Source organism: Podarcis filfolensis (assembly GCF_964270895.1).
Source record: "Podarcis filfolensis genome assembly, chromosome: 8".
Taxonomy (NCBI): Eukaryota; Metazoa; Chordata; class Lepidosauria; order Squamata; family Lacertidae; genus Podarcis; species Podarcis filfolensis.
Window position 1 is genome coordinate 51,249,074 of NC_139611.1, and position 24,728 is coordinate 51,273,801.

The 24,728-nt window shown below is 40.9% G+C and overlaps 1 protein-coding gene across 1 annotated transcript in view; it reads right to left on the minus strand.

The window, feature by feature from the left end:
* Positions 1-897: 897 nt before the first annotated feature.
* Positions 898-24,728, minus strand: part of PHAF1 (phagophore assembly factor 1) — a 41,608-nt gene continuing 17,777 nt past the window's right edge. Inside the window, exons 5-17 of the mRNA XM_083624919.1 lie at positions 21,129-21,172; positions 19,682-19,761; positions 17,168-17,262; positions 15,474-15,571; positions 14,378-14,490; positions 11,158-11,291; positions 10,360-10,443; positions 9,679-9,761; positions 8,233-8,276; positions 5,776-5,819; positions 4,942-5,000; positions 4,357-4,429; positions 898-3,242 (exon numbers count right to left, since the gene is read on the minus strand). Of these exons, the coding sequence (XP_083481045.1) occupies positions 3,153-3,242; positions 4,357-4,429; positions 4,942-5,000; positions 5,776-5,819; positions 8,233-8,276; positions 9,679-9,761; positions 10,360-10,443; positions 11,158-11,291; positions 14,378-14,490; positions 15,474-15,571; positions 17,168-17,262; positions 19,682-19,761; positions 21,129-21,172 (1,041 nt within the window). The 3' untranslated portion in view covers positions 898-3,152. The remainder of the gene's footprint in view (positions 3,243-4,356; positions 4,430-4,941; positions 5,001-5,775; positions 5,820-8,232; positions 8,277-9,678; positions 9,762-10,359; positions 10,444-11,157; positions 11,292-14,377; positions 14,491-15,473; positions 15,572-17,167; positions 17,263-19,681; positions 19,762-21,128; positions 21,173-24,728) is intronic.

The window sequence follows — 24,728 nt, forward strand, 5'->3', positions numbered from 1 at the left end:
ACCTCTGTCCAAAACCCTAGAGATCCACTGCCAGCCAGTGTATACAGTACTGAGTTAGATGGTCCAATAGTCTGACTCTGTATAAGAGAGATTTCTGTTGTTTACATTTATGGATTGCTATATACCTTTCATATATACAGCATTACAATTTAACCTTCAATCAAAAAATGGGGTTAGTATCTACACCAGGAGCACTTGTCACTGTAGAAATTACACAGAAGTTGACCTACAACCTCTCATCCTGCACGGTAGAAAGCCATGTCCCCATCTTTCAGTCAGATAATACAGTATCTTTCAGCCTTTCAGTGCAGTAATACCACCCCAGTTCACATTTTATAATTTTTTTTGGACAAAAGACCCCCAAATTCCAGCCAAAGTCCTGTATTTGGTGTATTTATCTTTTTAACCTCAGCAAATGTAATGTACTGGGGTAAGAAATGTTCCAATAAAACTGATTCAGGGGAAGATGTGGCTCACCAAAATGAACTCAGCCACCGATAAAATTTTCCAGCGAACACTGGTGGTTCATTGAGCCGCTGGTAGGCTCCATCCAGCAGACCTTTTATACTTTCTCCTTCCTTCAACATGCCCTACAAATATTAAGGTAGATGCCACTCTGCAATACTGCTAGCTCAATTGCAGTGCCCTGCGCCTCCTGGATGCTGTTTAGTGGGGTGTAGTGGTTGCAGTGTTATTTTACAACTGGGGAAACTCAGATTCAAACACCCCACTTATCCACAAAGGGCTTGCAGGGTGACCTTGGGCCTATCACTATCTTTCAGCAGGCTATTCCAAGGATATAGTAAAAGGGAGGAATCATGAGTTTCTTGGATGAGGACACAAAATTCAAATAATAAACATAAGATCAATGGTGGGAAACAAATCAAAGACTCATCATTAATTGCAAAATACAGACACTCAGCAACTGTATTTAAACAACACAGTAACTGAGACTCATTTTATTTGTCCTTTCAATGTACATGCTAGTTATTCATTTCATATAATTTACAAGAGGCTTATGAAAAACAGAATTCATGTTAGAAAGGAAAGAATTGGGGGATTTTCTCAGCAAGCAATGATCATGGGCGGGGGGAACAGTACATTATGAAGAAGAGCAACATCTAGAAATAAAGGTAAAACAAAAATCTGTTTTCCTGTTATCCATTAAATTCTCAGTGGGGCTTCCTTTATTTCTTTTTAAGTAAAACAGTATAGAATGTCACAGTATACAGGAAGACTAAATGGCGAAAAGGAGATCACCCATACCCACAAATATACGCAACACGCACACACACACTTATCCCTGCTACTGGTCCAGGATCCAAAACGTTTAGTTAAACATCCTAAAATTCCCTATTTCCCATTCGTTGGTAAACTATACAGGATTACACTGTACATGGCGTTAAAATTACAAAAGGTTTCGTATTTACAAAATCTGTACACGCATTTGCAAAACCCACAAAAAATCGTCTATATATCACAAGTTGCTACACCAAAATATTAAAAATGGGATAAAATTATACATTTCTCTTTTCTCTCTCTTTCTCTCTCATTTTAAAAAGGGTCAATATTTCAAAGATGACCGAGACAGACAGAGACTATCTACTTTCCCCACAATAAGACTGGTAAGAGAGCTGCAAACCCCAGATCCACTTGAGATAATGACCGCAGAGTCTCTAACTGGAAGCCGCTAATCTCCTGTCTGCTGGGGGTGGAGGGGCAGAGTGTGCAGAACTATGTATGTACAGAAATGCTGAATCAAGATTAAGGATCTCTTTGGCTAACATTTTGGCATTAAATTTAAAAAGAAGATGAGAGAGAGATGGGAGGGGTGGAAAGAGAGGCAATTCCTCCCCTCTCCAATGTGCTATGTACGTAATCACCCAGAGCGCAATCTGCCAGGATCGTGTCCCATGGAAGCCTCTTGGGAAACTTCTCTTGCATTAAGGCTGCACAACTTTAATTTCATTTTGATGAGACTTGGGTGGGAGCAGTTCTCTGTGCTGCACCCCAGTTCTTCTCCTACCCCTACTCTACAGGACAAGGAAGAGGAAGTAAGAAATCCTAAATTGATGCTTGTCACACAATTGCAAGATGAGACAACTGTGTTTACTCTTACAGGACCAAATACTTTCCCCCTCCTGTTTTATGTACAAGAAAAAATGGTATCAAAACCCTTAAGACAGACATAATTCAGAGGAATAATCTACTCGACTTTCCCCCCCTCTCCTTCTGGACACGGTATATATAAAAAACACATTAGTTAACCAGGCATGGCAGAAAATAAGTCGCTTCAGCATGTCAAGTAAATATTAGTGCAGAAAAGGTGGGATTCTTCCCCACTGTATAAATAAGCTTTATGCGTGGCAAACAATTAAATAAACCATCGTACCCCACTCACACCCAGTACACAGATGCTCCTCAGTGAATATTAAAATGTATTATCAAGTAATTAAAGTGTATGTAGTGCAAAAATGTTACAACCAAGTCTTATGCACATGCTGCTTTGCACTTGTTTCAACATCAGACAAACATGTGATGCCTGAAATCATGGACACGTATATACATACTTGCCACATTTGGTACGATGTCTTAGCCACAGAAATACCCATGTACTTTATTTTATATATACACCTATATATAAGGGGTGTGTCTATGTGTGTGTATACACACACCCACACATACATTGTTGTCCTTTAAAAAACATGACTACCATTACAGTTAACACAAACACAGACCGGGAAAAAATATATCCAATACCTGCTTCCAGATGCTCCAAGGCTCAGAAAGTTTGTGCTTCTAAGTCGTGCAGTCATTTGTGTGCCCTCTCGTTTAAAGCTCATCCTTTTTCCAGCTCAGGAAAGAAAGACCAGTCTGTTTACATCCACACGGTAAAGGATGAGGGCAACCGAGAGGAGAAAAATCAACGGCGACAGGCACCTAATTGCTCATTTCCATGCCCTGTGATGAACAGTCAAGAGGATTTCCCATCCTGCTCCATGCACAGGTGGCAAAAGACAGTTTTTGAACACACACACACACACACACACAACACACACAGGTCCATCATACCGTGCTTTTCCATATTATAAGTGGCAGCAAATCAAGGCACGCTGTACTAATTTTGTAGCATTTTGATTAGCTGATATCGCTCACTGGGGAAGATCTGACATTTTCAACTGGCTGCTGGGTCTTGCTGGGCCATAGAGAGTAACAGAAGCTATGTGATTATTCTGCATCACCTGTACAAAGAAACAAAAAGGAATACTGTCAGACAGCCCTTACCGTCAGAAGGACTACAGAATTCAAATTCCTCCAAAAAGAAGCTGTTTTTATTGAAAAATCAATAAAAATAATTTTTAAAAAAGCAAAAAGAACCCCAAATAGGCTATCAGTAATATGGAGAACTAACACCGCCCAGTGGACCAGAGACTTGATCTGTGCAACCTGGACTCAAACCTCAGACTAGCCATGGATTCGAATAAAAGCCTATTCGAAACTGGTTTTAAACATGAACCCCCTTTTAGTCTTTTTTTCACTGGCTCATTTAGACAGCGGGGCCTCCTAACCTTATCTTATGCAGCCCTTGCCATCTCCTGAAGCAGCCCCATTCTTCCACCACATCAGAGCTCCTTCCTTTTTGTTTCTTCTTTTCTCTTGGCTTTTAAAAGTCCCCCCAAATTGCCCTTCCTATATAATTTAAGAACTGGAAGAGGCACCATTTTACTGAATAAAAATAAATTGATTCACATCCCCCACCCCCCACCCCGTTCTATGGCTCAAGGTAATGAAATTTCCCTTCTGTGCATAGAACACACTAAAGAAGAAGAAAAACTTGTTTTCCAAAATAGCAACTATATTCATCTGTTGAATTTACTAGATAAACAAATCCTTGGTATGCCAATTTGAGAGTAAAGCCATCAAACCCAGTAGGGCTTACTTCTGAAAAAACCTGCACAGGATTGGAAATTCTAATTTGAGGGATCCATGGTGAAAACTGATATCTTTTTTCACTTTTTTTCCTCTGGCTCCATCCATTATGTTCCACCCGCCCCCACAGAATAACCACAAGTCAATCACGTTTCCCATCCCAGTGTGGAAAATAAGCTTTTATCATTGCATCCAAGTTCTTTTTATCCTACTGCAGAGCTAGGCTTGATAATGATGTGCATTGTGCGATTCACTTCAAATTTGTCTGCTGAACTGGTCCCACACACAATGGACTTAAGTGTATTCCACTCATCAGCCAAGAATGCAGAGTGCTTCAACAGAACAACATGGGAGAAATGTCCACTATTTCAAACCAACTAAATCCAGTGCTCCATCACGTCTTTTAGCTAAGTAAGCTTTCCTAACCTCAAAGATCATTCGCTGCAGTCCAAAGCAAAACGTTGACCCAAATGGATTTGTGTTGTTTGGAGAGGATGATCTAAAGAAAAGAAAATCAGGCTAAGGTAACCAAATAATACCAGTAAGATTTATATTCAATATTTTTGTAACACCCAATATCAGCATAAACAACAAAACCTATCTTTTTAGGGAATCAAATGGAATTTTTCATTACAAAGGTTTAATGCTCAACCATGTTTTGCTTTCCTCCACCGCTAGTAAGCATTGCGAGTTTGCAGCAAAGTAGAATGTGGAACTGTTGTGAAAGATTACACAATCAGCAAGGTAACTACAACAAAGGCAGATTCTTTGCTTTTCCAGCCTCTCAACTTGCAAGGTGACAAACAAATCTTTTTTATGTCTTACCAATGTCCCCTTCTAGGGACAGCACTTAGCTCTTCAAGCAAACAAGGGTTTCTAGTTTTATGATTCTATAATCATGGCGCATTTAATTCAATGAAGCTGTTGAGTATTATTAGGCCTCTCTTTCTCGTAGTCACTTGAAATCCAATCGATTCCTATCCAAGTGACAGAATAAAATAAAATATTTACCTGTGAAGTACCACTGGCTTCTCTACAGGATGTCCAAGAAGGTCCTGAATATTGTCCCACTGTAAGCATATGAAAATTACTTGGAGAATGAAGCATGGATCCTAGTGGTAGAATGCAGCATGCCATGTATATCTATGTTTTTGCCACGTGCACTTAAGAAAAAGCAAACATCAGCTAAAATCCACTCACAGATGGATGGGACTAATACATATGACTTTATTTGCAAACTTTTAAACATTTTTTTTTTTGTAAAAACTTAAAGGGTCAAGTGTCAGCAGCTGTTGCAGATATACAGACAGCCTGATATATTGGACTTTAGTGGGAATGTTGCTTTGTTATACAGTATATACCAAGCCCAGGGACACCACGAGGGTTTTTTTTTGGGGGGGGGTGTTTCTCTCATTTTGGTTTAATGTTGTATGGTTCTGTACTTACAATAAAATGCAATAAAAAAATTTAAGGTAGCAAAGGTTGGCTATGTGTATTTCAGCTCTAGAATTCAGGGGCTAACTTGTGGTTTGCTACAACAGTAAATTTGGATTCGGAACCATGGTATTTCAAGCATTGTCTTTTCTCATATCATCCTGCTTGCCCAATTTTATCTCCAGTATCCTGCTTTGAGCTCCATTCCACCTAGCTGGAAAATTAAATCTGCAAATGCCTGGAGTGGGAGCATTTCTGGGATGACTCCCAGCCACTGACCCCACTCACCTCCTGAAAGAGGCCACCTTAGCACAGTGCTCCAGCATACCCTTTCTTAGCCCTGTGCAGATAAGGTGCCACTGCTGAAGTTAAAGGGCTGTTCTAGCAAGCATGGCTGGGAGTTCGATTTACCTTGCTATAGGTTGTGCAGGTTTCTGTCTGTGAATCGGTGCTATCTGTTCAGAGAAAGAACAAAGAAAATGACCTATAAGGTTACATTTCAGCAGAAGATCCCACTCCTCCTCTTCCTAATGCCCTTCTGCACCAACAGCCTGTTAGGTACTATTCAGTACATGTAAGCAACATGGATGCGACACTGAAAGCTAATTCCAAGAGTCTTGGCATATTAATATTTTCTAAACTTCTATGTCAAACTTCTATTTCAACTTCTATTTCACTCTTCTACCGCCCCCACCTCACCGCCACACTATTTACTTTTAGGGTTTCTAAGAGTAAGAATTACTCATCCCCAGGTGAGCCCCCTTCCTTTGTTTCTTTGTGAACTGCTGTTCTGGGCATGCCTCCTCACTGGAAAGGAGCCATGCCATTAGTTGTTGCTCAGACAGTCACTCAACCAACAGCCTGCTCTGAGGACAGCCCAAACTTCTGACTGTTTGCATGAAAGAAATACTGGAGAATTCAAGCACACCCAACAGGGCAGAATTAATCACCCCAGGAAAGGAAAAGTTGAAGCGGGCAAGTGTGGCCCTCTTAAGGCCCTTCAGTTTTAAGACCTGATGCTGGAGATGTTACTTTTTTATATAGACAAGAATATCAATAGCTGTGTTGCAACTGGCTGTTCATACACTTAGATTTCCCATCCACCCTGGGTGTGTGCTCACAGATGTTAACAGGTGACTAAGAGTACAGCTGTCAGAGGCTCCTTTCCTTGCAGTGCCAACTGTATCTGTGATCACCAGTTTCATATTATCCATATGAACACATTTCCACAGCGTAAACAGACCAAATGCTACACTTAAAAGGTGCCAACTCCATGTTATTGCATCACTCCCGAGATAAATGTTCAGGTTTTTGCTTGGTACCAAAACAGGCTAAGGTCGGCATGCTGGCCACCTGCCAAGTCAGTGTCTACTGACATCTTAATCTTTGTCCGCAGTCAGATATTGTCAAAAGTCCCCCAAAGACATGGCGTTTGAAGAACTTGCCTTGTGTCTACACAGCCAAGTTGCCTCCAAAACCTGACATTTGCTTCTACTTCTTTTAACAGGTGCTGTTAGTTTGCTTTATGTCTTTATTTCCTTTGTTTAAGTAAAGTAACTGGGGGCTGACCTCAGCGCTCCAAAATAAAAGCCAAGGCAAATTGGGACAAGTAACTCATTTAAGGATGTCTCACATGCCAGCCTGATTCTGAACTTGAATGAGGAGATCAAAATGTTGCCAGCCATAGGCAAAACTCTCCCGGCCCTTGTTTCCCCAGAAACTACTGGTAACACATATACACAAATCATGACAAGCACCAAGTACAGAAAAACTGACTGAGATTTGTTCTCTTGGAAAGCAATGACAAGGCTCCTCTGCATATCTCCAAGGAGGATTCCACATCAAAACCTGGAGGCAATTAGAGCTATCATGATATATTTAATAATTTCCATGAAAACTCCTTTGAAATAAGAAGCTGATTAATAAATATATCCATGATGAGATAGTCTGAAATAGCATTTGAGAATTTTAGGAAAGGAAAGTTATCAGGCATGAGATCAGCCAACTGTCTCTCTTTCCCAGTGCTAACTAAGGTTGCCTGGGAAATGTTTTGACAACAGGTTCATTTCTTTAAGTTAGGAGCCAAGAGTGAAATTATAGTATTCTAATTTTTATTTATATTTTATTTATATTTTATTATTATATAATAATCATTATTATTCTTGAAGGGGAAAAAGCCTTGCATTTGCTGGCTTGTGCCACTGATTGCCCCCACGAAAATAAATAATATAACATCTGTACAAAAAGAGCTTCCTGAATCACCCTTACATCATTCTGGTTCCAAGTCCTTTGAATGTTTCCAGATTTTGAACTGAGATTTATTTCACCTATGATACAAATCCCAATTACGTCCTGTTCTAACCACCCCTACATGAATGAGGTTTCCTTCCTGTTCATACTCCCAACAACCTGTCAAGGTAGGTTATCACAAACTCTTGCATGTTAAAGAGCCTCAACAGGGAAAAACTGTGATGTGTCCAAAGCTCAATCAGGAATCCAACCCAGACCTAGTATTCTTGTCCGCTGAGTTGCACTGGCATCCTGTAAGTATGTCACATTAAGAACAGATAAATATTTTCTCTTGTATTACAATAACACTTTGGGGTGTGAACGCTGGGCAGTGCTGACATCTCTCGGAAGTGCTGCTGCTCAGTTTTCCTCTCCCTAAATTGTTTCTTTGTTAACACACCCACAGTGTGGGAGAACCTGAATCTGCCCTCCTAATTATCTGACATTGTGCAACTTTGGTCCTGTTCTCACTCTGACTGCTTAGCATATTAATTTTTACCACTAGCGTGTGTTTAACACCTTCACCCACTCCTATTAAGTCTTTTAACTTTCAGCTTACTTCAGGCACCTCTTTCTTACCTCGTTTAATGGCTAGTGGAATCTTGAATTCACAACGATGGTAACTGAAATATTTAAATTGCAGAGTTATTGTGAGAAAGGACAAGCGTAAATGAGGTTTACTATTTCAAAAGTAGCCGATTCTAAATGAAGCACAATATAATTGCATATAATAGAAGTTGGTAACCTGACCTGGTCACAGATATATTCTCCACTCTTGTACAATCTAGTACTTGCTTGAATGTTTACCATAGCTTTCTGCCAGCCATACCAGTTTGGCATGAAATTATGCTGCCTAATTGGCGGCAACCAGAGTGCTGCCAGATACCACAGCAAATATGCAGAACACTGAAAGCTTCCTGACACCAGGTCTTAACTATTTTTTAATCTATTCTAGTATTGTTTACTCTGGCAGCAGCTTTTCAGGATCTTAGGCAGAGTGTCTTCCATATCACTTGTTCCTATGTGTTTTTTTAAAAAAAAAAACTGGAGGCACCGGGGACTGAAATCATGACGACCTGCATTCAAAGCATGTACGTTTTCTGAGTTATAGACAACCTCCCACCCAAATGTTAAGCACCCTACCCCAAACAAGTAATTGCTAGTGGTGCACATGACATAGAAGTACAGTTTGCTTCTACCACTAGGAGCCATGCATTCAGTACTGTGGGCCTACTTTTGCAGGACTCCCTCGCAGGTCAGATCAAACAGGTCCCCTCTCTGTGGAACTTCAGGTGTTTGGTGAAGACTTTTGATTTCAGGAGGCATTTTCAGTAAGCTTTTCTGATTCTATGGTTAATTTTAATTGACTTTATCATTTGTACCTCTTTTGTAATCCCAATGTATGCTTAGAAAATATAGTGTTAAGTGGCATATAAGTTAAATAAATAAATAAATAAATAAATAATAAAAAATATAATTGTTAATTAGGTTTTCACAGATTCCCATGCAGAAATCTTAAAAATCAGGCATGAATTATTTTGGGGGGGATGAGCTAAGTTTCCTCTTTGGGGGCATAAGATGGGAAATCTAGTCTTATGAATGAGCAGAGTGTTACTTCCACACCCTACCTTCACTGATCTCCTAAAAAACTGGGTTTTGACAAATTACAGCAACACATCTTGCACAGGGAAAAGAGGTTCTTGATACCCATTAGTTCCAGGCTCTGCAACAGTCAACTACTGTAGTCGAGAAGTGACAACACAGAAACCAAAGAGAAGAATCCAGTATATTGCAGGGAAATTAAAATACAGAGAAATTCATGTTTGTTTTAAAGAAGATTCTAACCAGAAAAGGTTGTGGAAATGTGGGTAACATCTGATGAAGGCTTAGAAACCAGAAAGAGCTTAGGCACTGCTGGTGGGGATTCAGCATGGTACCGTTTTCTTTGCCTTCTCCTTGATGCTCCCCTCCCTTTGCTTTCCAAATTACAACAGAGGTTTGGGCAATACAGCTCTTTCTACTCACATATTGAAGTTGTAATGACCAGGGTAGTTAGTATGTAGAACAAATTTCTTCACTTTGTGAGTATTTGCATCAAAAAGGATATCCTGTGGGTGAAATTGAGAAAGGAAAAACAATGAGCCACACAAAGTTGAAATGATTAAACTGCTTCCCATAAATGAACAGAAAGTCCTGGACAGGGCTTTTTGAAATGTATGCAGGTGGGCTCAGAGAGCAATGATTTCGAAATGTTTTCTTATTTGGTAGCAAGAGGATATAATATTATGCAAAAATCACTGTGAAAGCTAAGACCTCCAAGTTCCTGCGACCTGCCCTTACTAATTGGAGAAAAGTTTCTCTGCCTTCTCCCATTTGTGTTTAAGATGACAGGCAGTGACACTGCCCTTTCTCCAGAACATCTGTTGAGTCCGAAGGATTATGTTTTGATTTTGCAAATGCTAAATATCAAATACATAGAATGGGCCCCATGAGATACTTATTGTGTTAACATGTCACTAATCAAACTGGCAAAGATAAGAAGATAATTTTCAAATTTCTCAGCAAAGGAGTTCTGAAGGATTTGGACAACATTGATTCCTGCATTAACTGATTCACATGGTACAGGCATTCTGAAAGTTGTGCACAGATGGAAGCAAAAAAGAAAAAGAAAAAAGAGACCCCTTGTTTTCAATGTTTGCAACTTACCACTCCAAGTGTGAAGTAGTTGAAGAAGTAGTCATTGCACTTTGAAGGAACCTGCTTGTGAGGCGAGGGTGAGTGAATTTTCATCTTTAAAAAACAAACAAAACAAATCTACACTTCAGCTTTTGGAAATAAGGAGACAAGCAGATAGTCTAGTTTCATCAATATGCTCCTCTGGTTTGAATGGACTATGTTACCTCTATGGCAGAAATGAGAAATTTGTTCTGGTCCAACAACCATTGTTGCCACTTGATTACCGGGCATTTTGGGCACATTCAGTGAACACTAACTTGCATCACCTGAGGGCATTTGTGGAGATCCCTGTATTCTTTCCCTCCCTTCTTATTTTTCCTGCACATTGGTACCTTGGGGAAATTGGATGGGGACTCAACATGGCTCCTGCATACCAGAACATTTGGGGGAGGGGAATCCCTGCACAAAAAAGTAGATTGTCAGGGAAACTGCTTCTACTCTAGCCTTTTCCTGACATACTAGTTTTCTGTAGGTGGGAATCTGTTATGATGGAACCTTCCATCATCCTGCATAATCTGAACAGTGCAGTCCAGACATCAGTTTACCATCTCATCTACTAAATAAATAAATAAATAAAATACTGTTAGTAAAAACTGGGGTGAGGCAGGATGAGAAGACTCTGTCCTAAAACTGAAGCCACAGGGCAGTTAAAAGGTTAGCATTTATTAAGGAACTTCCAAGCCTGTAGGGATATTGAAAAGTGTGAACAGTTAATTTTAGTAGCCTAACACAGAAATAATCTGTGTTAACTTGTTATTGTAGTCCAACCTTATCTTCTGACTTGTAGAAAACTTTGTGAGGAGACCCCAAAGTGCTCAGAACATCTTGGCACGAATCACCAAAATAAACACAGCGCTCAAATACCCGCATCTTGGCATCAGCTAATACACCAGGGCCGCAACCTGAAAAACAAGGGAAAGTGTTAATAGATGGGACACCAAACTTCCAAAATGTTGCTATGGCCGGAAGCCTTCACTCAGCTCTCATCCAGCTAACCAAAAGGGTGAAACGAGAACAGAAATTGCACTGTGGCAGAATTTAGAAGTCTCTCAACAAATGAAAATAAAAATGAGCAACTTCAGAGAGGTGTAACTCAGGATGCAAGTGACATTAGCAGAATCCAATTAGAAAAAACTAAAACACTAAATAGAAATGTATAAAACACACTTGCCACATTGGAGCAACTCTCAGAAATAACCTGTGTAAGACAGATTATTCAAATTCATGCACACTAGTCCTCCTCAATCTGGTGGCTTCCAGATGTCTTGGACTACAAATTCTGAGAGCACCACATTGGGGAAGGCTGGTGCAAATTAGCATGCAACTGAAGCATCCATTTTGACCCGTTCTGTTCGAGTCCTACTGAAATGAAGAGGAGTTGCACAAGAGCTCTTTCTGTGGGGCTGTGGTTGTGCTCTTTCTTCTTTAGAAATGGCCCAATGCAGTACAATACTATTCATTGCATGAAGTGTGGGTTAAAATTTTAAATAATTTGCAACCAAAGTTATGCACAAGCACCCTTCTATAAAAGATACTCTAGATTAATCCATATTTTATCAGGAATGATTGTTACATTTTTATCCCACCCTTGAGCCAAGGGGCTACAGGCAACACACACATCCTTTCCCGTTTAACCTCACAATGAAACTATACTAGAGGGCAAGTTAGATTGAAAGTGCGTGTGGCCTTCTCAAGATCACTCAGTGAACTTTGTGGGTTTGAGTTTCCTGGTCCTAGTCCAATACCCCAGCCATCACAGCAGGTGTGGGTAACCGTGTGACACTCCAGATGCTTCAGGACTATTAACTCTCGCCATGCCTGGCTGGAGATGATACAAGTTGGGAGCCCGACAGCAGCTGGAGGGCCACAGACTGCCCACCCCTGTCATACGCTTTCATGAACCAGAGTCCACTTCAACAGATGCATTAATGTAATCCTAAATTGGCACACATGACTGTGTGGAATGGATAAATTAGGTCCGAGGGAAACAAATTGAAAGAAGGACACACTGTGAAAATTTGCTAAAATCAACACGGTGACAATTAATAAGGCCACACTGGTGATAACACCAGCATCTGGGCTTCAGTAAGTTTATCACCACACGAAGTGTAATACAAATCCACAATCTCTGTTCAAGCCATAGGTGAAAGTATTTTAAATGATAGTATACATCTTACATAAATTTAACATGGATCAACATTTTTGTTAATTATGAATCCCCTTTCCATTGTCCTGCTCTCAGACTGGGAGTTCTTTAGATACACTGGCATCCAAATGAAGTACATTCACTTTAAAACTGAGTTTTGATATGCATGAGTTAACCCTTCAGTGCATAAAGCTAATAATGAGTAGCTAATACATCCAACATCTTTTTCTTTAAATTTCAGGCATGTATATATGTTATCTGGACTTCACACTCTACCTTGAAAAACCATTTACAGTTTCTGGATAATAGCTAACTCCTTCCTACTATTACCAGGATATATGATCCCTGTCCTAGGCAGCTCTCCTTTCGCCTCCTCTGTAAAAATAGAAGCAAATTCCACTTAAAATTGGCTACAGTTTCATTCATCTTGTAAACAAGACAACCAAAAATCCTTCGTTTTGTGATGCTAATCTTCAAGTGAACAGAAGCAAGACTTGATGAACTTTTCATTCATTACAGTATCCACAAATAAACTAACACCAAACCTTAAACCAAAGGCTGGATTGAAACTGCACTCATTTTACCTATTTCTTAGGTGATTCTGCTGTTCCTCCAAGAAGCTCATGGCAGCCAGTGGAGTTGGGCCAGGATTGGTGTTATATGCTCAGTCTTGCCCTGGTGAGCAGCCTAGCTGCTAAATTCTGCACCAGCCAAAGTTTCCAAACCACTTCAGATACCACCCCATGTATAGTGCATTGCAGTGATCTAACTTAAAAGTTACCATAGCAAAAGTGAGGCTATCCCTGTTCAGGTAGGGGCACAGCTGGGCCACCAACCCAAACTGATGGAAGGCACTCCACGCCACTAGGCCACCTGAGCCTTAAGCAACAGCAAAGGATCCAAGAATACCCCCATGCTGTGTATCCGCTCCTTCAAAGGGAGTGTAACCCTATCAAGAGCAAGCAACTTCCCATCCATACGGTCTAGGGAACCATCCACTAGTAGTGCCTCAGTCTTATCTGGATGGAGCTTCAGTTTGTTGGCTCTCATCCAGTCCATTACCAAGGCAAGGCACTGGTCCAGCACTTCCACTGCCACAACTGCAGTTGTAAAGGGGAAGTAGAGTTGTGTGTCATCAGCATATTGCTGACAACATATTCCAAAACTCTGGATAACTCCACTCAGGCTTTTGTGTTCATATGAGACTTATGAGCAAACTTGTATGGTTAGCCTCCTCCCCTAGAAACCCCAGATGTCTTCCCAAAACAGAATCCTTCAAGGGTGGAGCAACATCCCAAATCAGCTTCAAAATATGGTTTCATATCCTAGTTTGGTGGACTCTTGCAAATGATGGTCAGATATATGGTGTTGGTTTGGCTACAACATGACTTCATAAACCATGGTTTGGGGGTCACATCTGAATTCTAATACACACCCGACTACTGGCTGACCGACTCTTGATCCAATTTTAGACTTCTATGTCTCTACGGTGGTAAAGAGCACCTCCTAATTCTCTTTGCAACCCTGCTAAATCCCTGGGAATCTTTCCACATCTCCCAAAGGTTCTGATTGTGAATCTGGTTCATATATAGTTTTGCAGGAATTCTTGCTTGACAGACAGACTTACTTATTGCTACACATAAGACAAAGTTTCATTATACCAAGAATGGTGTTGCAATGAACTTGGAATCAACTGAAGCAATATTTCCTGGAATGTACGAGTCATCTCCAACAGAGGAGGTGACAGAGTAATCAGAAGTAAGTACTTGAGAGAGTCTGAGATATATAGGTTGCCCATATTCACATTTGTGCCTTTGAAAGGAAACCTCTGCTCACTAATACCTGCAGTGAGTAAGCGAAGCCGTAAACCTGAGGGCCCAGCTCCATCTCTCAGAACATCAACATTCTCTGCATACACATTTCCAAGGAAACAGCTGAGGGGCATCATAGGAGCCCTGAAACAGCAAGATCATGTATAATTAAACAATATGCAGATTAGTGCTAAGCAACACATTGTTTCCGGGTCACTTTTCTATACCAATAGCGAGTGCTATCTGACTAAACAGCCCTAACTCAATAGTGATGTCGCAAACACAACTTACAGATGAAGAAGCAAAAAGAGAAGAACTGCATTCTTTAAAGGAACCTTACCATTTACTAAATTTATGCTAAACAGCCAGCAACACAACAGAATGCCCATGTTGAAATTTAAATTAAACTACCACACAACAAAGTCCACACTATAAACATTTAAATAACTGGATTTCTAACTGGAAGTAACTCTAGGGAGCTTGTTATGGCTGAATTTGAATGCTAAAGCATGGTTGAGAAAGATTAACTATGGGTAAATTGATAAACTGCATAGGTTGCAATTGACCAGCAAACAAGAATTAGAAACCATAGTTTGCAATAGGTTTGCAAACAATGCTTTGATGAGATGTCTGAATTGATAAACTGGTTATTAACATCATTCTGCCTTCTGAGGCGATTGCATCTTCAGAATAGAGCACTGACCAAATGGAAGCAAATAAGCAGCTATAAACCATGGTTTTCGCCTGCACATTTTGAAGATAAAACTATAGTTTGGGTTCAAAAATTATCTTTACAGATCCTCATGGTTTGAGAAGATGCTTAAATTAAGCTTGGCTCAATTAACTCTTGAACATGTTAACCAGCAGGGTTGGTTGGTTGGTTAAATACCAGGGTACCGGTAAGTTATTGTGTGAAGTGGCTCTGTACTTTTAATCTGGAAATGGACTTGCCTGAAAAAGCTTAAACACAAAATGATAGACTATGTAAATAGCCACGTAAACTTGAATACTGTAATAAAGCTAAATATAGCCAGCACACATAATTATATGCACATAAAATAACATGAGATTTGACTTTCACTATTTATCTATTTGGAGATATTTCCCAAAATATAAGAGCTACTTACTTGGTATCTTGAAGACTGTTTCCACTATAGATGTACATACGTTTCACAGTTGCACCATGGGGAATTTGCAGGGAAGCTAGGCCATGGGCAAAGTTTGGCTGGAAAGGTTAAATTAAAATTGTATTTGATTGCACAACACATAGTTTTAAGTCCAATAATACTAACTCTTGTACCACATACAACCAAGTGAGTCAGAATGATCCTCAAAAACCAGCAAAACTTTATCTCTCTACATAGCAAAACTAAGATTAAAACCCCCATGACGTGTCCTGCAGCAGTTAAAACCCCCATGAAAGAACTTGCAGAAGTCACTTGCGTGTACATGTATATACACACAAAGTGGATCCCATGGCACGCATACCCCACAAACCATTTCTTCTCAGTAGTCTATGAATGTAGCTGATTAACAGACATAGACAGCAGGACCCTCCCCCCCCCCACTCATCATCCTTTCTTCCCCCGTCTATTTTGGATGGGAGATTAATTTCAGCACCTCCTGCTAGGAGGCTAGTAGTTCATTAAACTTCTTCCAACTAGGAATATTACTGTTGTTTTCTTGTCTTACAGTGCAGTTTGAATTTTAAAAGAAACAATCCATGGTAAAGGATGGACACCAATCTATATTGCAGTGGTCCCAGAATGTTAGCCAATTGCAGGGTCCCTAATTTCAGAGGTGTCAGACACTGCAGTGTAGTTATTGTAATACGGTAATTTTCATAAAAATTCTTTGCGAATCTTGATTTGAAGATTTAGGGAGCCTATTGTAAATCCACATGTACTTTGTTCAATTACTGTATTTTTCTGTGTATTGGACGTCCCCATGTATAGGACGCCCCCTATTTTTGGGGACTCCAAATTAGGAAAATGGGGGGAAATTGCCCTGACTTGTTGAAATTGGGGGGGGAGGGAGGATTGCCCAGAGGCTAACAGCCCTGCGTGTCTAACAGGCTGCCTATCAGCTGTTCCCTCGCCGGCAATCGCTGAGCTGGACACAGGACTCCAAGTGTGGTCTGACCATGGCAGAATAAAGGTAAAGGGACGCCTGACCATTAGGTCCAGTCGTGGACGACTCTGGGGTTGCGGCGCTCATCTCGCTTTACAGGCCGAGGGAGCTGGCGTACAGCTTCTGGGTCATGTGACCAGGATGACTAAGCTGCTTCTGGTGAACCAGAGCAGTGCACGGAAACACCGTTTACCTTCCCGCCAGAGCGGTACCTATTTATCTACTTGTACTGGGTGCTTTCGAACTGCTAGGTTGGCAGGAAGAGAGGGACTATTACTTCCCTTGACCAGGACACTATACTTCTGTTGATGTAGCCTAGAAAAAGCATTCACGCTTTTTTTTTGTGCTGCTTTTGTTAACACCGCCAACAGTTTGAAACAACTCTGATTTGAGATTAAACTATGGTTAGTGGTTAACTATGATAATACCAGTTCAGACATCACAGTAAACCTATAGTTATCACTAACCAGGAAAAGGCAGAGGGGGGAACAAGTGGGATGGAGAGAGGGAGTGTATGTCAGCCTGCAGGATACTTCTATAGTTTGGAAATCAGTTCCAATGACAGCTGAACTAGGGGAAGTAACATATCTCAAAAATCAATAAATTAAGGCACAAGGTCAGTTACAAGTCTTTCAAAACACAGTGACTGCTTTGTTTAACAATGTATTTATTAACAAAGAAGATTTCAGACCTCATACTTTGGAGTTTCAGTCCATGAGTCCAATTGAAAGGAAAAAGACAGTCCTCTGAAGTTGAGGTGGAAAAGTTGTTCAGCAGAGTTGTACACTGGAAACACATACACACACACATGCATATAAGAACAGCAATTTATCCCGTTCCAATCTGACAGTACTGTCAAGCAGTTTAGCTCTTCATTAAACTATGCCTAAAGTGCTTATGAAACATCTAGCAGCAGTTGGGCTTCAACCTGTCTAAAGGCAAAACCCCATGGGGTGAACAGGGATAATTAATGAGGCCAGATAGGAGGTTTTCAAATGCTCAAGTGCCAGAAATATGAACTAACCTTTTGTTTCTTTAACAGCACAAGATTTTTCTATTCTCATTATCACTATGGAATTTGTAGGATTGAAAAAAGCATAGCAAACCCATCAGGCACAGGCTCCATCCTACTTGTTTCTCCCACTTTCCTCACATGGCTTGGTGAAATTGTAGTGTAGCATTATGTGTATATGAAGGACAATGCTAACCATGGGTTGTTCTTAACCAGGGTTTGTTATTGTTTGGCCATTAGTCAGGTCAAGTCTACTCTGAGTAGAACTAACAGTGGACACAATTCATTGCTACTATGAGAGGAAGGAGGGCACACGCCTGATATAACCAGCAATTGTAATGAGGACTGTTGCCTCTGCATGTGGTCTGAAGCAATATCATTATAATCTGATGGTTTTATAATTCTGTAAGCACAGATCTGCTTTTTCGTCTCATCCCAAACATATTCATATGACACTGATTGCAGACAGATAATACTTGATGACTTGAAGGAGTTTTGAAATAGGCATTGTTTCCTTTGGTGTACTCACAGCTTTAGTTAAACAGGATTTTCAAGTTTCTAAAGCACTATTGCAAGTATAGGGAACCTTTTTCAGCCCAAGAACCTCACTGCCTTCTAGGCAACCTTATAAGAGTCACATGCCAGTGGTGGATGGGGCCACAGGCAAAAGTGGGCCAAGCAATGACTGTACCTTTGGACAGTAGGCTTGTGTCTACACACACTATTGCACCCCTCTCTATCATCCAGCCAGGCAAGCAGGAAGCATTTTCAGAGTTCAAGGACACATTACAGCCAAGCAAAACCACTCAAGGAGGATGTACAGCAAGGCTACTGACTGGCGTAGCCTAGGAAAAGAGGGTGTATAGAGAGGCAGATAGAGAGGCTGGGAGTTGGAGTTGCATTTGGTTCCTGGGCCTGAGGTTCCCCACTACAGCTACCTGAAAAACCTGCTTGACTAGAGAATATAACAGAGCCAGAGAAAAAAATTAATGAAACATAAAGCATAAATGCCACAGGAGACAAAGTCAAAATTCTTACCATGAATTTCTACTGGCAGGGGTTATTGGAGGGCAGTCAATAGTCTGGGATGGCTCTTCCCACTGACTGGACAGGCAGAGTCCCAAAATGATGATCCTACCCAGAGGAGGGTCCACCCCACTCACACCAGACCAGCCAGAACAGAAAGAATGACCCATCAAACCACATGGACTCCATCCACATAGGAGGACACCAGTTCCAACAGGCCCAGGTCCAGAAGACTAACACAGGAAAAAACAGGCCAAGGGACAAACAGGGAACTTTTTCAAGAGCCCTATTGCCTCCCTGAGCCTCCTAGAGATGGTTGAAGATGAGGAAGAAATCTTCTGCCTAGCCCTTAGCCATCGAAGGAAACAAATATGGCCTCAGACTTCAGGAAGGCCAAAGTCCTATCCAAGCAGAAACATCCAGACTGCCAGGACCATGGCTGACAATGGAGTAGGACAAAATTAAGGCAGAACCACTTTGTGAGCTCTGTGAAAGATGGTCTTAACCTTTAGGGCATGTCCAAAGTCTGTTTGGGGGGCCTAATCCAACCCGCCAGTTGGTTTAATCCGGCCCCCAGAGGCAGTTCCTCCCCGTGGTTCTAAAAAAAGGTCAACAACTTGAATCCTTAAAAAAAAAAGGTCAATAACTTTGTTCGGCACTCATGCATGTTCACTTCATCAAACCTGGCCCTCTTTGAAAAAAGTTTGGACACCCCTGCTTTAGGACAAAGGTCATATCAGGCTGAAGTACCACCTTGTCTGATAAGAGTAGGATGGCCTCTCCCTTGGGCAGGATCATAGTTTGGGACCCTGCCTGTCCAGCCAGTGGGGAGAGCCATCCCAGACCGCCTTCCAGGAACCTCTGGCAACATAAGCAAATCAACCATAAGCATCAATGGTTCTATCATACAATTTTTTTCAGCTCTCTGAAAAAATATTGTCAGTCTCATGCCTCTACTAACTCATTTTTTATCACACTTGGCAAGATAGATCACGAAGCACATAGAAAGCTAAAACCAAGTTTAAGCCTCCTTCATAAACAAATAATCCCTTGTGAATGAGACCCTTTGGTCTATCTGACTTTCAATTCCAGTGATGATAGGGAACAGACACAGGCACAACCGACCAAATATCCACATGTGAACAGTGCCAAGAATTGCCAACTCACCTCCTGGATGTGTTGCTCCAAAAGACTGATCAATTTGTTCTATGGTTGGAGCAATAGCCTGAGAGTTAAAATGGACACCACTGGAAGGAAGGAAAAATCAATATTGCCATGGACGCTTTCAGTCAATGGAGTCAAAGGCAAATGAGAGATCAACAAACACAACACCCAGCTTTTGTTGGTGGACAGCTAATGTACTTTTGAATAAGATAATTCAAAACAAATCAGTGAACAATGTGCAAGGTCTCTTGTGAAAGCCTCTACGTGCATTGGAGACATAACCTGACTCTCTTTGACTCATTGTTTTAACTTATCTGAAAGAAGTGTGTATATTTTATGCATGAATATCAAGAAGCCTTATTTAGTGATATTTTGAAACTCATCATGATCACACTTCTTAAAGTTTGAAACCAAAATATTAGATATCCAGACAGCTGGCAATACTCCAGTTGAATAATCAAAAACAAAGTGGTGAAAATTGAAGCCCCTTGAACTGAGTAGATATGGAAAAAAAATTAACATGTCCCTCTCTGGGGCTTTGCCAGGCGTAAGTCTCTGAATCAGCATTGGATCAAATATTTGTTGTATTCAAAGTCACTTATAAAACAGCTTCATGAGTCTTTCATCTTCACAATTCATTCCAAACTTAACTATTTTTACAGTCACTCAGAGAAGAAGGTCACTATTCCCCTTCTACAGAATGAAATAGTACCTATACGGATGTTCTGCGCAACCCTGCTTCAGTGAGGTTTCCGTGAAGCCTTTTGTGAAATTTATGAATGAAGATATTTTGGAAAGTCACCAAGAAAAGCACAGTAGAAATATACTCAATACATTTTTAAACACAGGAAAAGAGAGGCTTTTGTTTCAATTATGTGCTTCACTGAGCAGAGTAAGATATTCTGAGGGCCTGAAATGAAGCCACTTTTAAAGCCAGTTTCTCTCCCCGCTCCTTGTTTTCAGCAGTTATATCTGTCTGCATTGTCACACAAGAGCACACAAAAATTAGCTGAGGGACAATTTGTAGAAGAGCACAGCTTAAGCCTTAAGGTCACCTGAGGACAGATCCTTATTAAAGACCATTCCCTTTCCCTAAGAAACTGTAAAGGTGGCTGGAGATCTCCAAAAGAGAAATCTCATCCCTTTCCCTAAGAAACTGTAAAGGTGGCTGGAGATCTCCAAAAGAGAAATCTCAGCATCCTCACCAAACCCTTCCAGGATTCTTTCAGGTAAACCATAGTTTTGAGGACTGTAGCATACGTCTTATGTTAGCTATGAAGATGAGATGAGTGTCTCGTCTCAGTTTCTTAAGCCAAGATGGGATAAGGCTAAACAGGGTATCTTTTAGCTCAGTGACTTTTCAGCTGTTCTCTCTCAATGGCAGACGTCCTGCCAACCCTAAGAGGGGGGAAAGGAACAAGTGGCTACATTTATTTGACTGACCACTTACCAATATTTTAACTTCACTTTAGTCAAGTCATAAACTTCAATCACCTAAAAAAACAGGAAAAATACCATTATTACAAAAGATAGAGATAGAGAGAGATGCATGCATGGACATACACACATGGACACACACAAACAGCAGGACTGTTGAGAAGTATTGAATAACTTTTCCTGCACCCCATTGAGCAGTTCAGTAAAGCCCCTCCAGCTCCTGATGCCCCTCCAGCTCATGAGAGCTGGAACAGTATTGGGGCTTGGTAGGGCTGGGTGGTAGGAGGAAGGTGGGGAGGAAGAAGCAGCCAAAATACATTGCAGACACTGTGGTATCTCAACATATCATGGTATTTAGCTGCTGATATATCACAATGTTGAAAACCAAGATATCGCCCAACCCTTGCCTTGCAGATGATGGTTATATAATAAAAACATTCTAAAATAAGGGTCTGTACACTGTGTCTCTTTCTGTTTCGAATGCTGTTGCTTTCTGATTTTATGGAGCAGGTTTTTAAAATATTGTTGTAAACTTCTCTGAGCAAGGCAAATGTGTTGGAAGGGCAGATGCAAGTTTTCTAAATAAACAAGTATGTGATGGTTTAGTACTGCAGGTATGAACTCTGGCAAACACAGACTTATGGGCTCTTCTTATTTGCTGTAGCCACAGATAGAAGACCAGAAGCTTCTGCTTCCATTTTCAGCAAGCTCTGGTTTTGTCCAAACCCAGAACTTCAGTTTGAGGAAATAAGTCCGGCTAATTAACCACAGTTTGAAGTCAGTTTGTTTCCTTAAGCAATAGAGTTTGGACACAGCAGGTTTGGACATGGCAAGTAACTGTTAAAAGCTTCCAATATCCTCTTCACAGCTAGAGGAAGTAGAGAAATGGCATGTGAGTCTAGAAGTTCATGAATGTAGTAACCACCATCCTTTAGCATTATCTGCAAACCAGGCCAAAGTCTTAGAAAATAGGAAAGAATATGAGTGTAAGTACCAGAGTGAGGCTGCAGTGAGGGAAATAGGAAGAGGAGGGCAAAAATGAATGCATGGGAGTGAGTAAGAGAAAAGAAAGGTGAAATAAGGACCAAAATATGGGGCAGAAGCAAACCATGCTGATTATCTATCCCACTAAGGACATCAGACATTTATTGAGCATATTAATTTAATTAACTAATTAAAATGCCCATTATAGCATCTAAAGGAGAAAAAAACACAGAATTTAATAGGATTTAATGAAGGTAACAGTTTTCCGTGGGCACAAAAAGTATAGGGGGAAAAAATATTTGGCAAAAAATCTTAGTTCAAGATGAACAGATCTGTTTGCAGCAATGCTTTCATCTCTAACATCTTCCTTATAGGAAGCAGTTTTGGTAACAATCTGATTGTAAATCTATATGTTTACTTTCTATCTGAATATAAAAGGTTTGCCACAACCAACCAAGTGCAGACTTTGTAGTGATAGGACCTTGGGCTCCCTCGTCTTTTCTTTCTATATGGATGCTTTGTGTTTTTACAAATCTTGAGGTTCCGCCAAACATGCTCTAGAGTGGGGAACCACGGGAAGAAACTGCAGCTTATAAGGCTTGCCTTTGGTACCACTGATCAAAAGATCAGCCATGGTGTGGGTATATAGGTTGTGGAGGGGAGGGGAGTTGCTGAGGTCTCATCCACAGTCCAACAGTCAATACGGGTGGGCCCAGAGCTAATGACCCACAGTTAACAGGAGCACTGCTCAGCTGCGTAGGTGACACACTGCTGCATGTCTTTCTCAGCTCCACAATTCCCAAGTGGCACTGTGAGCATGTGCTAAAACATTTGAAAACTGAGTTTTATATTTAAAAAGTGATTTCCTCCCCCCCCTCCCATCATTGTTAGAAGAAGCTTGTGGTCAGTGGCTCAAACATGATTTTAGTGAAAGTGGGTTCACATATTGCTAGTTAACAAGATGTTACACTAGGCACATATATTTATTTTTATCTTTGCTATGGGAGGGGGAATTTAACTCATCTTCCCTACCATATTTGCAAAACAAAAACCCATTACTTAAAAGCTGCTATTAGCACTGGGAGAAATGCTCCCACTGGTGCCTGTAAAAGTCAACAGGTTTCATGAGGAAAAACTGGGTGGGAGAACAGATAATCTACTATTAAGATGAATTAGTATCCGGGACGGCTTTTAGCATATTTAAGAATCTCCATTCCATTTCACAATAAAGTAATCATAAGTACAAACAAATCAAGACATAATACAACAGTCTTGTACTGAACAATTTGCTTGGTTGCTTGGCTTAAGTTTAAGTTTGCCCTTCCAACTTTCAAGTCCTCATTGCCAGTTAAAACCAGCTAACAGTTTCCACCACCTCTTTCGGATCTCATGAAACTGAGAATAGTCCTAAGTATCATAAGCATTTCCAGATGACTTCACCCAGAGGTTGAACAAAATGCTGAAATGTAGATTTCATTTGGTGAGCAGTTGGCTGTGACAATTTCCTTTGCAGTCTGAACTGCAACCACTTCTATGCCTTCATAACCATTAGACTGGGCAACTGTAACAGACACTGCATGGTCATATCTGACTGTTCTGAAGCTGCTGCTAGTACAGACTGTTGTGGCTGATGTAGACCCATGTACAGTACTTTAGGTGATGTTGTGCAAGTCTACAATAAGTCGGAATAGCTTTTTGGGGCATCTGTTTCTGTTATTTCGGACTTAAAAGGTAAAGGTAAAGGACCCCTGACAGTAAAGTCCAGTCGCGAATAACTCTGGGGTTGCGGTGCTCATCTCGCTTTACGGGCCGAGGGAGCCGACGTTTGTCCACAGACAGTTTTTCCGGGTCATGTGGCCAGCATGACTAAACTGCTTCTGGTGAAACCAGAGCAGTGCACAGAAATGCCATTTACCTTCCCACCGGAGTGGTACCTATTTATCTACTTGCACTTTTGGGTGTGCTTTTGAACTGCTAGGTTGGCAGGAGCTGGGACCGAACAATGGGAGCTCACCCGGTTGCGAGGATTCGAACTGCCGACCTTCCATTTGGCAATCCCAAGGCTCAGTGGTTTACACCACAGCGCCACCTGCATCCTTTGTTTCTGACTTATAAGGTGCTAAATGGCCAAGATCCCACCCACCTAAACAACAGCTCCCTTCACATGCCCCACTGTGATTTCTAAGGTTGGCAAAATGGACATAACATTATGTACCATGGAGTGTTGCAGCAAGGGTTAATTATCTATAAAGAATGCCACTAGGTAGCTACTCCATCCAAAATAGGGTTTCTGCATTTAAGAGTTCTGAAACTGAACAATGTTCCTTCCACAAGCAACATATTACCCTAGAGTCCCTTTTCAAGGAACTGGCCTGCAGTAATTGAGCAGGATTGCTTTTATATGTAGAAATGAACCTCTTTATTGCAAGACATTTCACTTGAAGCGGTTAGCCACTGGATAGCTCACATATTACTTGTTTCAGCTCTTGGAAATGCAAATGTTGGTCAGTCCTAGGACCAAGATCACCTGAGGTTTGCAGTCATCAGTCCAGCACAGAAAAGTTTTCCCTCTCCTGGATTAAGCAGAGGGAACACCTACCAAACCAGTATATTTCAGTTCACTAAAGCC